Consider the following 18,564-nt stretch of genomic DNA (forward strand, 5'->3'; position numbering starts at 1 on the left):
GAAAGCAAAAGATGGGAACTCAATTGTAATTTGCTCCTAAATCCTACGTAAACGGAATACGTATTCTAATACAGTCAACTTTGACTGCAAAGCGCATTTCATCAAAACAACATTAGACGGAATCTTCAATAATTAGCAAAGTGAATGTCAAAACCGATATTTTAGGCAAAAATCAGGGCAGTTTAATTAATCGTCTTTGAACTCCAACTATAACAGTTACATTCTCCGCTGTCACATTCCTGTTCAGCTCATCACATTTATTATATCTTCTCTTCCCACTTGCACATTAAGCAGACACAACGAAAAGCTGAGAGAGAGAGAAAGATTTTAAAGACAATGCAGGTGAGTTTTCCATTTTCATGGCGGGATTTGAATTTTCTTCTTTTCTCACTGTAAACTGAATTATTTTTAACTTTTTCCTGGTAAATTTATGTACTTTTAGGAGGTAAGAACAGTACGGGTAGGTAATGTATCAGATCTGGCGACCGAAAGAGAAGTTCGCGAGTTCTTCTCGTTTTCCGGCGAGATTGAGCGCATTGAGATTCGGCGGTGAGTAGCTTCATCTTTTCTGCAATGTTTCGTGAGGTTTAAACACTTTAAACAGTATATTTGAGTTCAAGTGTTCCTTTTTTGACTAATTTTGGTGTGGAGTGCAGAGAACAAGGACAATCGAAGACTGCGTTTGTTACATTTAAAGATCCGAAAGCGCTTGAAATTGCCTTGTTGTTGTCGGTAATTTTCATCTTCTTAACTTATAGTCTATACTTGCTTAACCGTGTATGTTTTTATCTTTCAAGCTATTCGTACATGAGTTTTTTCTAACCACTGCGGTGTACAATTACCCTACCATGCACATGTAACTCTTTATAATAAGCATTTTATTGGTAAAAAGAGGGCAACCTGGTGCACTAAGCTCCCTCTGTGTGGGGGTCCGGAGAAGGGCCGGACCATATTGGCTCTTGCCTTGCCGTTTCTGCAAGAGGCTGTTTCCACGGCTTGAAATAGTGACCTCCTCGTCACACGGCTGACAGTTTTTACCATGGTGCCAAGGCGCCCCTTCAATAAGCATTTATTGGCAGCTTGAATAAAATGGTAACAAACTTACTATAACTTGTTAAACTAAACCGAGAGTGTAATTTTCTTTTAAACTGTTAAATCCCTTCTATGTTGGTGCATTAAATGATTTAGCAGCATTACAGGGACAGTTGATTAAAGTTGAATAATGCGTGCAGATTATGACAGATAGATCTTAATACGAAGTATGACCTTGTGTAGCATCATTAATCCATGGAAATTTAAGGAGGTGTAGATAGTAAATCTGAGATTCTGTTTTCTTTTGCTAATCTTTTGTCTGATGGAGAAAGTACAGGTAGGTTTTGCCACTAAACATGGAATGTAGGCTCAACTATACATCAGTGTGTTTTTCAGCATTTCTTTTGGAAATTCAACAGTTTACAAATTATCCAACTGTTACCTATATTTGTATTTAAGTTTTAAATAACTTGACAATATAATTAATTCTTGTATATAAAATCTTTATGAAATATATCAACTTAGCCTATGTAAATGATGCTGACTCTTTGTTAGATATGATTGGGGAGTTGCACAATATGTAAATTTAGGCGCACTTTCTTAGTGCTGTCCTTTCCATTTATAAAATTTACCTTACTTATCAAGAAGAAACAATCTTTATGAAATATGATGAGTATATGACAACCTCCCCTAATCTGCTTGTTACTTTTGTCCAGTGATTAATGATGCCTACTCGACAGTGTTCTGAAGTTGCTTGATTTCAATATAGAGAACAAATGCTATAGTACATCAAAAACTTGATATGCCATTATTCTTCGGAAGCTAATACAGCACATGGAAATTGGTTTTATGTGTATTCCCTGCTACTGATTTGTTAGAATTGCTCGTTTGCAGGGTTGAGTACCCTTACAATTCTACTCATTTTGCAGGGAGCAACCATAGTGGATCAGATTGTAAATATTACTCGGGCAGAAAACTATGTTCCACCATCCGAGTCTCGGGTAATAACTACATAGACAAGTGTGAAAGTGTTATCTCTTAACATATAATTGCATAAATCAGTTACGGACATATAATAATCTAGAAATACCTATATTGGAAATTTATGTAGTCTACTCGTTGCTTACAGGAAGTCAGGATAGTTGATAATGCAGTGAATGTGGCCGGAGAAAGTTCCTCTCCACTTGCTGAGGTAACAAAGTAAATAAAGCTGGATAATTCTTCTTTTGAGTTATTAAAATGTTGGGCATATTTTGCCCACAAGATCATAAAAGTTGCTGTCTCTAAGAGAGATTTTAGATATGGAAGAACCATGTGCAAGTATTTTGTGGTGTAGGATTCATGTATTATGATTTGTCCTTCGATGCACGTTGCAGGCATATATTTGTTTTCGCCTGTGTATTTATTGTTGGCTCTTTTCGGCTTTATAGTATTCTGTGTTACTTGTATCATCTCTTGATCACTTGTCTCTGTTAGCAGGCCAAACCTACTTCTCCTAGCAATGCAAGGGTGAATGGGAAAGTATATATCAGCAAAGCACAAGATGTTGTCTCAAATATGTTGGCAAAAGGTTCAGCTATCAGACAAGATGCGGTGAATAAAGCCAAGGCATTTGATGAGAGACACCAATTAAGAGCCACTGCATCTGCCAGAGTCGTTTCCTTTGACCGAAGAGTTGGTCTAACAGAAAAGCTTACGGTTGGAATTTCAGTTGTAAATGAGAAAGTTAAATCTGTTGATCAAAGGCTTCAAGTGTCAGATAAAACGATGGCTGCAGTTATGGCAGCCGAACGGAAATTGAATGACACAGGATCAGCGGTCAAATCAAGCAGGTCTGGATTCTTTAAAGTGTTTATGTGATTCAAATCAGTTATTTTAACAATGCCAATTTTTTCTGTAGTTGTTGCCACAGTTAGTTCTTAGTGTTTCTACATTATTACTTGCTGTCTTTTGTTTCTTCATTTGCTTCTAATTACTGAGATATTCTCCTGAGAGAATCGTGCATGCTGTTAGTGGCTATATAAGCTGAATTACCCTACATTTTGAACTAGAGAAAGGAATAGGAAGTAAGGGAAAATTTACAATTATCTACTCTTGTTTATTTGTTAAAAGAGGAGGAAATAACGCAAGAGGGCTACCAGTTTTCCCCCTTGGGGCCACTTATTTAAATTGAGAGAAGGGAACAGCATATATTTTCCTTTCCTCACAACATTCTGATAAAAGCAAAGAAAAAAAAAAGAAAAAAGAAAATATTTTTCTTATACATTCCATGCTTTGCCATTTATCATTCCCTTCTGTAGTCAGGTTTACATCTTATCTCATTGAACACCAGAGTTTGGATTGCTTTGTCAGCAGATTTCTTGATTTGACATCTGAGAGAGCATTGGGCATTGAACCATTGCTTTGAATATTACTGCTACATTTTATGCATTATCTAGTAGGGGGCCTCGTAACATCTCCTAAAAAAATTTCAAACTCTTGTTAAATTGCGAGTCCTGCTACCATAATTAGTAGCTTTCCCTATTAAAATGAATTCTTCAAACTTTAGGTTTTGCATAGCTTACTGATCAAACACCGATGAAGTTGAAAATTAGGCATGTTTTTTTTTTTTTTGATAAGGTAACATATTTCTATATATAAAGTAGACTACACAAAAGTTGTGTAGTCCCCCATAATTACAAGGTGGGATACAGGAGAAAATTCTCTAATCCTTTGTCATCTCACAAGGATTCTAAAACATCAAAAATTGATTCATGATCTTCTAAGTACTCTCCTTTACACCAAAAATAGAAAAGAACTAAACACTTCATTTTAATCTTCTGAATACTGCTCGACTTATCTTCAAAGCATCTTTGATTTCTTTCTTCCCATTTTGTCCACCAAATGCAAGCTGGGACAATTCTCCATCTCTCTTTATGACTGGATTGGTTCCCTTCTCTGTTCCAGCAGGCTAGAACTTCAGATATTCTTCTTGGCATAGCCCACAAGATTCCTCTTAAGCTGATGAATATTCTCCATAGTTGTATAGTGATTCTGCAGTGCAAAAAGAGATGATTGATTGTCTCTGCCTCCTCCCCACATAAGTAACATCTAGAACATAGCTGGTAACCTCTTTTGATCAAATTATCCTGAGTTAGAACTGCCTCTTTCGCCAGTAGCCATGAAAAACAAGCAACTTTATAGGGAATTTTAACTTTCCAAATCAACTTCCATGGCCAGCATCCTATATGATTATTTGAGTTGTTGAATTCCTTGTAGGCTGCTTTAACTGAGAACTTTTGTCTCCCATTCCGTTGCCATGTCATACAGTCTTCAGAGGTAGATGTTCCTTTGAATTGCTCCAGTGTTTTGTAAAACTCTATGAATCTGTCAATCTCCCAATCATTTATTAGTCTTCTAAAAGTCAGGTTCCAACCTTGATCTGACCAAACCTCACCTACTGTAGCTTCTTTCTGCTGGTTCAGTGTGTAGATGTCTGAGAAAAGGTGTTTCAATGATCCTTGACCTAACCAATTGTCTTCCCAGAAAGATATTTTCATACCGTTTCCCACTCTGAAATTTGACTTGTTTATTAGTTTAGGCCAAAAGTTCCTGATAGACTTCCATAGGCTGACCCCATAGGGATTTCTCCCAAGCTTTGTTGTCCATTTTCCTGCCATACCATATTTTTCTCTAACTACCTCCTTCCATAAGGATTGTTCTTCTGAGGCAAATCTCCATAACCATTTCATCATCAAACTTTGGTTCTGTACTCTTAGGTTCTTGATTCTTAACCCCCCTTCCTTCTTGTTAACTGTAAGGGAATTCCATCCGATCAAATGGATTTTCTTTTTATCACTGTTGCCTTCCCATAAAAAATTTCTTCTCAAGGCATCTATTCTGTTCACTATGCTTACTGGCATAGGGAATAAGGACATCATATATGTGGGTAAAGCATCAAGAACTGAATTTATCAGAATTAGTCTTCCTCCCATAGACAAATACTGATTCTTCCAGTTGGCTAGCTTCTTCTCACATTTCTCGAAGACCCCATTCCATATCCCTTTTGTCTTGCTTTTGGACCCCAGTGGCATCCCCAAATATACCGTGGGCACAGAGTCCCAATATTGCCTCCAAGAATGACAGCCAAATTTTGTAAGTCACTAATCTCATTGACTGGATAAATGAAACTTTTATGCCAGTTAATGTGTAATCCAGAAGTAGCTTCAAATAGAATAAATATAACCCTCAGCATTTGCAGTTCTCTATCCGCTTTACAGAGTACCAAGGTATCATCTGCATATTGTAAGTGGGAGATCTCCATATTGCTTCTACCCTAGAATTCACCTTGAAGCCCCTTATCCAATTATTTGATTGAGCAGTCTTCAGCATGTCATTCAAGGCTTCCATAGCTATGATAAATAGAAAGGGAGACAATGGATCACCCTGTCTGAGACCCCTCTGAGATGGAAAAAACCCAAAAGGGGACCCATTAATCAAAACTGAAAATCTCACAGTGCTAATGCAGTACTTAACCCAAGCCACCCATCTACCACCAAAGCCCATCTTCCTCAAAGTTTCCAGCAGAAAGCTCCAGTTCAGGTGATCGTAAGCCTTCTCAATATCTAATTTGCATAGTATACCAGGTTCCTTGCTCAAAATTCTTGAATCAACACATTCATTGGCAATTTAAATGGCATCCATAATTTGTCTGCCCCTGATAAAAGCCATTTGTTGATTATCCACCAACTTGTGTATCCCTTTCTTAATCCTCCCTGTCAGCAATTTGGAAATGATTTTGTAAATACTTACTCCTACTTGCTGAAGAAGGATCAGATTTCAAAAACTTCAGTTGGTTGAGGAGGCAAAGATCATCTTGATTTGATCTTCTGTGATAACATCTTATAAAAATGTGTATGGCCACTCACTTTGCCTATCGTTGTGCATTTCCTAAAAAAAAAGGGATAGACTAAATATAATGCATCTCCCAAATAGAAGATCGAGTGAGGGGGAGAACTAGCTTGAAGAACCAATAGCTTGAATGAAATTGCAAAATCTAAAACAAAAATAGACATCCCTGAGACAAGAAAAGATCGCAAGGAAATGGATAATTTCTGATGGAAACTCGATCTGGTTCAATGGTACGATCGAGGGAGTTAAATTGGAATACTTGCACAGATCACTTGATCTTGATTTTCTCATTAATTGTTTTGGAGTTAGGGGGTAGTGCTTGTTTATATTATGATTTTGTTGTTTTCTGCTCTCATTCAATTTCCATAAAGATGTGAGAGTCCCTCTATCTTTAAGTGGACCTTTTTCTCTAATAATTGCACTTCGGTTTAACCATTTGTACTCTAGTGGCAAGCATAAAGTGTTATTATTATAATATTACTAAAGCTCCACATTTCCATTATTTTGGAGCTGATCAGGTATGTTAATGCTGGAGCTGCCTGGTTGAATGGTGCTTTTACTAAAGTAGCTAAAGTTGGGCAAGTTGCTACTACAAAAACAAGAGAAAAATGGAGTTTTGCATTGTCAAATTTGACAGCAAAGGTATGGTTTTCCTCGTTTCTCTCCTCTCCTGTAAATTTTTAAGTCTACCTTTTGTCTATCAATTCGTTTTCATTATCCTGATCGTTTAGATCACAAACAACGATAGAAGAACATATGAAATGAAATATTCTGATCGGTGGGATAATATTGAGTACCTTCATCGAGAGTCATGTTATAACGAGGACATATGCTTTTTGCTCTTTTAGTTTATTCTTATTTTGTCTTATTCTTGGATGTCTATCACTATCTGATGTTGCTTCTGCTTCGGTTTGGTTACTATCTCGCTGTTGTTACTGCTTTTTCCATGACTTTTTCATTACTATATTTCTTTTGCTTTATTACTGCGTCTATGCTGGCCTGAGCTGAGGGTCTATAACAGCCTTTGTAAGGTCTGCGTACTCCCCAGACCCCACTTTTGGGATTCCACTGGGTTTTTTGTTGCTGTTGTAGTTATTGCCATAATATCACGTCTAAGATACACAATATTTTCTTCTGGAGACTCATTACTGTTTGGCAAAGAGGAATCAGAAGTTAGATGCCTTGAGGTTACCTCAAAGCTCCATCATCACTGAGGTCATTGCCATCTTCCCACTTGTTCTATGAGTAAACTTTGCGTGAACTAAAATTGTGTTATCTGATCATTCTTGCACTTACAAGGTTCTTATCTTGTACTATAGCAATTTCAGGAACCCTAAAAGGAAAAATGAACTCATTTGCAGACTGTTGCTCTGCATCTGTGTCCATAACTAGAAGATAAATTTGACATGGCACCCACTTCAATTTTGTATATTTATCTGATGTGGAAAGATCTGCATCTAATCCTCTATAGTTCCAGAAAAGAAATAGAACTCAGGTGTTTTGTGGACTATTGTCCCTAACCGGAAGTTAGGCTTAATATTGCATCCACTTTTGTTTTCTAAAACCCTCCGCTCTGCTTATTAAAAAATTAGTGACGTCAGTTTCTTCTTGATAATTTAGTGACATCAATCACAGTTTCTGTCAAAGTTCTTCAGCCAATATAGCCATCCCGCCCTTTCCACTCTCGTTCCATCTCTTAACTTCTGAGTTTTGACTCATTTCTTTATTCAGTTTTGGTCCCATTTCAGTATTTGTTTTTGCGAAGTTTGCACCTGGACGTACAATGTTTCTAGGGTCTGTATGGTGCTATATATGTTGTCTTCAACTGACCCTATAAATTTTTTAGAGTTTGTATTTTTAATATGCTATCTGGCTAATATCATGGCCAAAAAAGGAAAAAAAAGTGCTGGAAATCCATCGCTTGACTACTAGACACACCTCTTTGATGTAACCAGGAAGGAAAACGAGAGACAATTAGACTCAAAAGAGTTAGTGGAGGGCACACTTCTATTCAACCCTAAATACTTCTGCTTGGTGGAATCACAAAGATTAAGTGTTAAAACATTTTTGAATAGTATAGTCACAAAGTGCAATCCTGAAGTGTAGGTAGCACTATGTTGGATGGCTAAATGCTCCCCCTCCCTTTGCCATTTCGTTCTTTTTCTGCATTCTTACTTGTTTGTATTTCAGGATCTAAATTGAGTGTACTATTACTGGTATACTGAAACTGAAGTTCCGTCTTGCAGGATCCTTCTATTGTTGCCTAGATCATATATATGAATTTGTGTTGGAGTTGCGAAGTTGTCTCTGTCAAATAGCTTGGGATTCCAATAACTATTTCCTGACATCTCGAAATAGGGATCCGGTATGCAGATTGCTGATCGTCAATACCAAATTCAAGCTAGTTTTCATTTGTGATGTAATTCTTTTCATTGGTTTATTTCTTCCCATCTTATTGTGGAGTGGAGTGGTGTGGTGAATACGAGGTTGTGTAATTCTTTTTAGTTTGTAAGCCTTTCAAGTCACGATAGGTTAGGAGCTTGTATTGGCATCATATCTTTCTTGGTGAGGTGAGGCCGAATTTTAGTACAAGGAAACAAAAACCAAGTATGATATTTTTGTATTTTTTTTTATTTCCTTACCAGAATTCCGGACTTGGCCATTGCTTCCAAGTCCCCTATTTCATTGGCAAGAAAAAACCCTTAAATATTACTCCTATTAACAACAAAAAAGAGGTAGCAATAATAGATCATTGATGGTTAATTACAAGCAATAGCAAAAAGCGAAAAGTAATAATGTACGTAACGGAGCACCCCTCCATATTTTTTCAACTCTCTTCTAACTAAAAATAAAAGATATCCTTGTGTCAATGTTATGCGATCTACATTTCGTCACTTAGTAATACAATTTAACTTTATTGTTCACATCAAATTCGTTATAAATTACAGAGAATACCCTCCGAGTGGTAGAATATTGTGAACCGTAATGCCCTATTACACATAACGCATGCATGCACAAAAGGTATACTGCAAATCATTAACGAAATTAACTAATTCCATCAAAACCACCCAATTGATCATCCATCTTCTCTTCCCAGCCATTTCCTCACCCCCCCTACCCAATCCCCCAAAAAGAAAAAGAAAAATATTTCCCTCATTTCTCTACAGATTTCTACAATCATTTTCTGGTTTGATTTTTCTTGGAGCTTCTTGTGACAGCTCCAAGATAAGGTCAATCTATCTGCTAAAAATATTTGCTTTCTTCTCGCATGTTCAACCGACTTTTTGTTTAATTCTTGAATTTCAAGGAAAATTGAAGATTGAGAAATTATAATATTTTTCTTTGAGTGCATTTATTTTTTGTTGATCATGGTATCAATAAGAGCAAGTTTTGGATAATATGGGGATTCGACAAAGGTTGATATTTTAATTCTGAGCACTATATCTTATGTTTATTAATTCTTGATGGGGAATACATGCTCGGGACCCACTTTGAACAAAGATTCAGCAGATTCATCAAAGACAGAAGCAAAAGGTTCTGATTCTGTTAGCTCTAATGTCCAGAACACCCCTCCTCCCCATCTTCAGATACCTGGAGATCAGCCTCAGGATGACAAATCAAGAAATTCCCAAAAGGGTGTCAAAGTGGAAGACACTAATAAAAACAGCAGTGCAAATGGAAATGATACCGTTACCAATAAGCCAGTGGAGGATGTGAAAAGAAACAAGTCTAGTAATCTTAAGCGAGTATTGAGTGCAGGGCTTCAAGTTGAATCTGTTTTGGGACGAAAAACAGGCAATTTGAAAGAAATTTATACTCTAGGAAGGAAACTAGGACAAGGGCAATTTGGAACAACGTTTTTGTGCGTGGACAAAGCTCAAGCAAAGGAATTTGCATGTAAGTCAATTGCTAAAAGGAAGTTGACAACTGAAGAGGATATAGAGGATGTAAGGAGAGAGATTCAGATAATGCACCACTTGGCAGGGCACCCTAGCGTTGTACAGATTGTTGGGGCTTATGAGGATGCTGTTGCTGTTCATGTCGTAATGGAGCTTTGCGCTGGTGGGGAGCTGTTCGATAGGATTATTAAAAGGGGGCATTATTCAGAAAAGAAGGCTGCTGAACTTGCAAGAGTAATAGTAGGTGTTGTAGAAGCATGCCATTCATTGGGAGTTATGCACAGGGACCTCAAACCTGAGAACTTCCTTTTTGTCAACGAGCAAGAGGAGTCGCCGTTAAAGACCATTGACTTTGGGTTATCTATGTTCTTTAGACCAGGTATATATTCTGCTTAAACAAAGTTTCCTAAGTACTTGTGCTAATCTTGTTCCTTGATCAGTCATCTATCAGGAACTTGCTGGAAATTGTTGAACTCAAATTCATCCGTGCAATAATAGATTAACTTGCATATCATTTGTTAGTTGTGTTATATGGACTAAACACACACTTAAAGCTTTAGTTAAGGATGTTTTTCAATCATCTTTTTCCACCGTTTATGAATGTGATAGTTTGTTGAGGACCTTCCTTTGTTATTTTTCTTTCCACAAGTTTCTATTGACCCTTCGGCAATGTATGTTAAGACTTTATCAGAAAGCCTTGCTTAGGCATCCTTTGGATGACAATACATACGTTTTGGAATTGGTTTCTCAAGATAGCAAAGACGCCTTTTTTACTCTTATACCTCTATTATGCAAAATATAACATAATTTTTAAATCCTTTTAATGAGGTTGCAATTTGAAAATTACTCCTGTGAGCTTTTAGTAGTCTTACACTGATATTACAAGGTCTCAAATCTCAATGCCAAATCAGGGGAGAGGAAGAAGTAGATGCAACTACATTTGATCAACACCCCAAAAATCCCCATTTCCTCGCTCATGCTTCTAACATCATAAATTCAGTTTTTACCTGTAATAGCATAGTTACTCGTCATGGACTTGCAGACAGGATCTCTTGAATTACTCCAGGTATCTGGGATCCTATACATTGACAAATCTGTTGCTATTTAATGACACTAAAGCCTGTAATTTCCTGTTACTATGATGTTAAAATAACCGAGAAATCATCTTCATATATTCCCTAAATTTCTGCTGCCTATTCTAGAAAGTGAACTCCTCATTTCTGGGGCATAAGGTTTGGAATCACAAGCTATATGCAATGTAAAATTGATTTCTACAGAGAAGTATATCATATTCTTAAGTTGGTCTAGATAGTTGGAGCAGTTTTGTTATAATTACAGCACCTGCATAAATTTCAGATTGGGAATATTTTTCTTCACTCATAGGAGCACAAAACTTGGTGTTGTGCCCCGTATCTATCAATTTTGTGAAGCTATGGATGTGAGAAATTTGCTGCTTGAAGAATTTTTGGACGTGCAGCTTCTGTTTACTGTAAAACCAGCAGAGCCCATTTCCTTCCAAACTAGTAGAAAACTCTGAATATCGAAAAAATCAACCCAAGAAATCTTACTTCCCACTCCCTGTGGGATCCTAGTTATCTAATGCTGATATAGTAGGCATTAAATCCCTGTATGTATCTACTTTGTTTAGTAAGGTCAATAGTTGCAGAAAAATATCCAATTTTCCTTGCAGTAGTATAGTTATCATTCATTTATGATTAAATGTAATTGCAGGATCTTATTGTTGCTGTCATCTGTTTCTTCTAGCTGTTGTAACTTGCTTTCTGACAACTGACCAAGAATAAAAATCTTTTTGCATCCAGGTGAAACCTTCACCGATGTCGTTGGAAGCCCTTACTATGTGGCCCCAGAAGTCTTGCGGAAGTGTTATGGTCCAGAATGTGATATTTGGAGTGCTGGAGTGATTATTTATATACTTCTTAGTGGTGTGCCTCCATTTTGGGATGGTGAGATTTTGTGATTTTCTTTCTTCACAATTTGTTTCTATAATTTTAAGCTAACGTGATATATTGATCATGCTGCCTAATGCTTGTTGATGTTTCTCTATCAGAAACGGAGCAAGGAATATTTGAACAGATTGTGAAAGGGGAACTTGACTTAGTATCAGAACCTTGGCCAGCTATATCAGAAAGTGCAAAAGATCTGGTCAGAAGAATGCTTGCGAGAGATCCCAAAAAGCGGGTTACAGCTCATGAAGTTCTCTGTAAGATGCAGTATTAACTAATTCAATCCTTTAATCTCTTGCATCCTTTTGTATTTTTTTATTTGGTGGTGAAATTTCTCATCCTTTATTCTCGGCGTTACATGGTCGTGCAGTCTGTATACTTGTCTGCTGAAACAGATTTTGACATACTTCTTAGGTCATTCTTAGGGTAGAAGTTAGAACATGGTTAAAATGGTTATTCTATTTGTTGCAGAAATATTGGTTGTTCCTGTTATCCTCTTTTGTTTTTCTTTTTTCCAATGTGTTTTGAAGAAATATGGGCAAAGTTTAAGTGAGAGAAACTGGAAATGCCAAAAGAAAAATATATTAAACACTGGATCTTGGTAGCAGTCGCGCGCTCGCGCTTATTAGCTTTTTCTCATTGCAGCATCCGCTGTACTGTGAAACCAGATGTAGAAAATTCAACGGTTTGGACATTCTTTCTGGCTATACATGAAGTGACTTTCATGAGATAGAAAACAATGTTAATTTTGAACATCAATATTTACTTCTACACTTCAAAGCATAAGATCATTTAAAGGAAGGAGATGATGGACAGAAGCTGCAATTCATCTAATGCTAATGTTTGAGCAACTTCGTTTTCGGTGTAGAGTTTTGCCAACGTGTTGTCAGGTTGGACACATGATTAGAAGGTCTATGTGCCTAGCAACCATATTGGTTAACGAAATTGTGAAATATGAGGAAGATAGGCCTTCTACTTTGAGCTTCTGTGATGGATAGGATAATAGAGATTCTGACCTTTTACTTGACCTTCCTTGATGGATCGATTAATAGGGACTATGACATAGTAGTTGAAAAAGCATTCATAAATTGATAGAAACTCAACAGTTTCTTAACTTATCAGTGGCCTGAAGAAGTCCATTTATCTGTCTGTATATTTGGTTAAGTTCATTTGGATGCTCTTTGAATTGAATGAAAGACTGTTTACTATCTATTTCAGGTCACCCGTGGGTCCGTGTAGGTGGGGTTGCTCCAGATAAGCCTCTTGATTCTGCTGTTCTTACTCGGCTCAATCAATTTTCTGCAATGAATAAATTAAAGAAGATAGCAATCAGAGTAAGTTCCAATTCCCGGTACCTTTGATCACTGGTCTTACTTAGATTTAGTATTTCTCATTTTGACGATAGATAATCTTTAGTAGAAACAGACGTAAGAACTATATTTGTTCTTGAAAGAAAATGGTTTATGTTTGATTGTTTCCAATATATGTCTCACAATATTTTACTTCTAGCACTTCACATTTTTATTTGTATAATTTTGCCTTGAGATGAATTTAAACAGGAAACATGATTAGCGGTGATTCATGTAGCCGACCGTAACTTATTTGAGATTGAGGCGCAGTTGTTTGACCAAAAACAAAATATCCTTTCATATTACTGTTACCAACCAATACTAGGCTTTTATTATTGTGATTGACCAGTTCAGCTGTTTTGTTTAGGTTATTGCTGAAAATCTGTCCGGAGAGGAAATTGCAGGACTGAAGCAAATGTTCAAAATGATAGACGCAGATAACAGTGGACATATTACGCTAGAGGAACTGAAAAAGGGTCTGGAAAAAGTGGGTGCCAATCTTAAGGATTCAGAAATTAATAGTTTAATGCAAGCGGTACGCAAAAGTTCCTTTTTCATTTTTGGTTTTGTTTTTATTTTTTGTGTTCAATAACCTTCCTACTTGCTTTGAGTCAATGATATCTTGTTCAAACGACAACACCTTAAACCTATTATTTGTTGTGCCCTTGTATTATCCAGGGGCACTGTAGTATGAGAAATATTGATCTCTTAGTTGCATTCCCTAATGAAATTATGAAAGATATAATACATCAGCATTGAGTCTGCCAAACTTTTGATTAGAGGTCCAACCGCATAAATATTCCTATCCTTCTGCAAAAAACCAGAGAAGCAGTACAAAGGCCAAAATAGAGAATTGTTTCTTAAGATAAGTAACTGTTCAGTAAACTTCCCCCAGTGAGCAATAAATTTTTTTGCTGTTCAACTATTGTAGTGTAGTTGTTGGATTTGATGAGGTGATTAATTGAATTAAGCAAGTTAAATTTGAGGTCTAATCTAAGATAATCTGTGCTAAAAGCCTTCAGTTCAGTAAAAATATTCTTCAGTTCATCAGATTGAAGGCCAAACTTTGCTTGCTTCAACCACACATATCACAACAGTCAAGAATGTAATTCCTAGAGAAATTTATAAGTTATTTGAAGAGACCAACCAATGATATTGTCTACCTGAAGTTTGAAGTAACGAATTGAATTTCAGAGGTCAATCTTTGGTCAATCTTTTTTTGCTGATATATAGATTTTATCTTCAATAAAATAAAATTCTTAGCAAAATGTTGAACATCATTGCTTCTGCAGGCATTTATATCTTTCGAACAATAGACCACTAAGTCTGATCCTGTTTAGCAATTTTATCTCATTTCTCCGTGGAAAAATGCAGGCAGATATGGATAATAGTGGTACCATTGACTATGGTGAGTTTATTGCTGCTATGCTCCATCTAAACAAAGTTCAGAAGGAGGATCACATGTACGCCGCCTTTTCATATTTTGATCAAGATGGTAGCGGATATATTACACAGGAAGAGCTCCAACAGGCTTGTGAGAAGTTTGGTTTGAGCAATATTCCCATGGAAGAACTTATGCGTGAAGTCGATCAAGATAATGTATACTCGTGATCTTATCATTCTGATCAGAGTTTTATTCTAATACCATGCAAATATACAATATAAATGATTAACCGCAGGAACATAGAAAAAACGTGATTATAGTACTGCGAATGAAGAATGCTCAAACTTCAAACTAATTAATTTCCTATGCTTATTTTCTCTTCAGGATGGGCGCATTGATTACAATGAATTTGTAGCAATGATGCAAGATACAGGCTTTGGTAAGAATGGTAACAAAAGAGTGTGAGCCTTGGCATTCTGGAGGCCTTAGAATCAGGTAAAACTTGATATTGACCTTAACTCATTGGTTATTTTTGTATAGTCATTTGCGCTATTACATGGCGACAGAAACTTTGATTGCATTATACTTGCTTTACAGATTAGCCAGGCATTGGAGACTGAAGGCTAAATCTTTTATTCCATCTTAGCATTCCCATTTTATATCTTCGTTAATTTATCTATTTTCTTCAATTTGTGAAACTTATGTTCATAATTCTGCATGCCCATTCTAATTTCAGGCTTGCTAGGCCCTTTGATCACAAAACTACTGCAGATACCGTGAAAGCAGATATGAACATTGAGGTTCTCGTGTTTCGCTGAATCTCCAGTTTTATTGCTTTGGATCAAAATTGCATTTTCAGCAGAAGTAATGCATGATAGTCCTACGTCCAAACCCAATGCTTTTATGTCCTTACCTTTAGGCGTAGACATAATATCAGCCTTGTTTCACTCAGATGAATTTTGATGTGTACTATATTCTTTTTTTGGATGAATTTTGATGTGTACTACATTCTTTCTTTGTATAGTGCTTATGAATTACATTTTGGAGTCTTTAACTTCTTCTCTTGTTAAAATTGTTTCATTAATGAGTAGTGGCTTCTTTCTTTTGTAACTGTTGAGACATCACTGCTGTTATTATTTTTCCCCTTTTCTCCTCAACTCCTTCCTTTTCTCTTTTGAGGTACCTTTGTCTATCAAAAACTTGGAAGCTTTGATAATTGTAACATTTATTGTTGAATTTGCGTAAAATATACTTCTTCTGTTTTAATTTATGTGACATAGTTTGAGTGAAGTTTAATTAAAAATAAAGACTTTTAAAACTTGTGGTTATTAAACAACTAAAAATAGACAAAAAATAGCAGAAACTATAAAGATCATACCTATAAATGTGAGTTCCCACTAATATATATACTAGCCTTAGAGTATGCGCATTGTGCGTCTATATTTTCTCAAGAAGTATACTTAAAAAATTACATAAATATTATATTAAAAGTTTTGTTTTAATTATAAAATAAAAATAAAAATTCTGAAGATGGTGGGTATTCAAACCGATCCCTCTCAGAGGAATCCGAACTTGATGTGTAAGTATCATGGCACACATGGCCACAAAATCGAAGACTGTAGGCAGTTAAGAGAGGAGGTAGCTCGATTGTTCAACGAGGGTCACCTTCGAGAATTTCTTAGTGATCGAGCTAAAAACCACTTCAGGGAGAGAGATGCAAGAAAAAAATAAGCAGGAAGAACCACAACATGTAATCCACATGATCGTAGGCGGTGTCGATGTCCCACAAAGACTTGTATTCAAACGCACCAAGGTGTCGATCACCATAGAAAAGCGGACTCAGAGCTATGTGCCCGAGGATGCCCTATCATTCTTGATGAGGAAGCAGAAGGCGTATCTCAGCCGCATAATGATGCCCTGGTAATCTCTATTCTTTTAAATAAAATTCAAGTTAAACGTGTTCTAGTGGATCCAGGTAGCTCAGCAAACATAATCAGATCGAGGGTCGTAGAGCAGCCCGGCTTGCAAGATCAAATTGTACCAGCATCCCGAGTCCTGAATGGTTTAAACATGGCAAGAGAAACAACGAAGGGGGAGATTGTGCTACCAGTAAATGTGACCGGAACCATTCAAGATACAAAATTCCATGTTATCCGAGGCGATATGAGGTATAATGCACTTCTCGGAAGGCCATGGATCCACAACATGAAGGCAGTACCTTCGACCCTTAACCAGATGACGAAATTCCCAACAGAGGATGGTGTGAAAACTGTCTATGGAGAACAACATGCTGCAAAGGAGATGTTTGTAGTCAAGGAAGTGACTCTGGCACCAACGTCTTCGACCTCGAAAAAATCAGGGACCAAAGATAAGCTGGCGGTCAAATAGCAATCACCAATCCCAGTCCCGATTGAGCTAGAGGAACAGGTAATCGAGGAAGAATAAGAGGATTTCCTTACTCCTAAAATCTTCATTATTCCCGAAGAATCGGACGCAACCAAATCAACGGTCGAGGAACTGGAACAGGTCATACTGATCGAACACCTGCCCGAGAAAAAGGTATACCTAGGAATGGGGTTAACCGTCAAACTCAGGAAAAAATTCATTCAACTTCTTATCGACAATATGGATTGTTTTACTTGGTCCCATCTAGATATGACAGGGATTCCACCAGAAATAACAACACACCGGCTAAGCATCGACCCCAGGTTCAAACCGGTGAAGCAAAAGAGAAGGCTCCAGTCCGAGGTGAAACATGCATTCATAAAGGACGAGGTAACCAAACTTCTTAAAATATGGTCTATTGGGGAGGTAAAATACCCCGAATGGTTAGCCAACGTAGTTGTAGTTTCTATAAAGGGAAACAAGCTTAGAATGTGCGTAGATTACAAGGATATAAACAAAGCATGCCCAAAAGACTCTTTTCCATTGCCTAATATCGATCGTATGATCGATGCCACAGCCGGCCATGGGATCCTAACTTTTCTCGATGCCTACTCCGGGTACAATCAAATTCAGATGAACTCGGAGGATCAGGAAAAGATCTCGTTTATCACTAAGTTTGGAACATACTGTTACAATGTAATGCCCTTCGGGCTAAAAAATACTGGAGCCACTTAACAAGGTGTTCGAGGAATAGATAGGTAAAACGATGAAAGTTTACATTGACGATATGTTAGTTAAGTCCCTGCGCGTCGAGGACCATTTAACTCATTTGCAGGAAACATTCAAAATCTTGAGGAAGAACAACATGAAGCTAAATCCGAAAAAATGTGTCTTCAGAGTTGGCTCAGGCAAGTTTCTCGACTTCATGGTATCTAATCGAGGAATCGAGATCAATCCCGATGAGATCAAGGCCATCAAAGATATCACCGTCGTGGATAATGTGAAGGTCATGCAAAGACTAACATGACGAATAGCCGCCTTGGGTCGATTTATTTTGAGGTCATTGGATCGAAGTTATAGGTTCTTTTCCTTGCTCAAAAAGAAAAAAAGACTTTGCATGGACCCGGAATGCCAACAAGCCTTAGAAGAATTGAAGCGATACCTATCAAGCCCACCTTTGCTTCACACCCCGAAGGTAGATGAAAAACTTTACCTATATTTGGCGGTGTCCGAGATAACGGTAAGTGGAGTACTAGTTCGAGAAGAGCAAGGTACACAACTACCTATTTATTATGTAAGTCGAACTCTGGGAGATGCTGAAACTAGATACCCTCACTTAGAAAAATTAGTACTTGCATTAATCAGCGCATTTAGAAAATTAAAGTCGTACTTTCAATATCATTACATATGTGTATTAACCACTTATGCTCTCCAAAATGTCTTACATAAGCCCGAATTGTCGGGTCAATTGGCCAAGTGGGCAGTCGAACTAAGCGGGTATGATATCGAATATCAACCCTGAACCGCCATCAAGTCGCAAATCCTAGCCGACTTCGTGGCCGATTTTACACTGACCCTCGTACCTGAAGTGGAGAAAGAACTCTTGCTAAGATCAGGTACATCATCGGGGGTATGGACCTTTTTTTACAGATGGTGCCTCG

At 37.2% G+C, this 18,564-nt stretch overlaps 2 protein-coding genes across 2 annotated transcripts; both read left to right on the plus strand.

The window, feature by feature from the left end:
* Positions 1-247: 247 nt before the first annotated feature.
* On the plus strand, positions 248-8,555 carry LOC104232831 (binding partner of ACD11 1). The gene is made up of 8 exons (XM_009786115.2): positions 248-342; positions 443-549; positions 657-732; positions 1,962-2,033; positions 2,162-2,224; positions 2,512-2,864; positions 6,441-6,564; positions 8,169-8,555. The coding sequence occupies exons 1-8, from the start codon at positions 337-339 to the stop codon at positions 8,187-8,189; spliced, it is 822 nt and encodes a 273-aa protein (XP_009784417.1). The 5' UTR covers positions 248-336; the 3' UTR covers positions 8,190-8,555.
* A 389-nt stretch (positions 8,556-8,944) lies between these two features.
* Positions 8,945-15,628, plus strand: LOC104232830 (calcium-dependent protein kinase 20-like). Its single transcript, XM_009786114.2, has 8 exons — positions 8,945-10,200; positions 11,642-11,785; positions 11,890-12,042; positions 13,004-13,119; positions 13,502-13,669; positions 14,509-14,733; positions 14,903-15,013; positions 15,255-15,628. The coding sequence occupies exons 1-7, from the start codon at positions 9,387-9,389 to the stop codon at positions 14,981-14,983; spliced, it is 1,701 nt and encodes a 566-aa protein (XP_009784416.1). The 5' UTR covers positions 8,945-9,386; the 3' UTR covers positions 14,984-15,013; positions 15,255-15,628.
* Positions 15,629-18,564: the final 2,936 nt, after the last annotated feature.

Source organism: Nicotiana sylvestris, chromosome 12 (assembly GCF_000393655.2).
Source record: "Nicotiana sylvestris chromosome 12, ASM39365v2, whole genome shotgun sequence".
Lineage (NCBI taxonomy): Eukaryota > Viridiplantae > Streptophyta > Magnoliopsida > Solanales > Solanaceae > Nicotiana > Nicotiana sylvestris.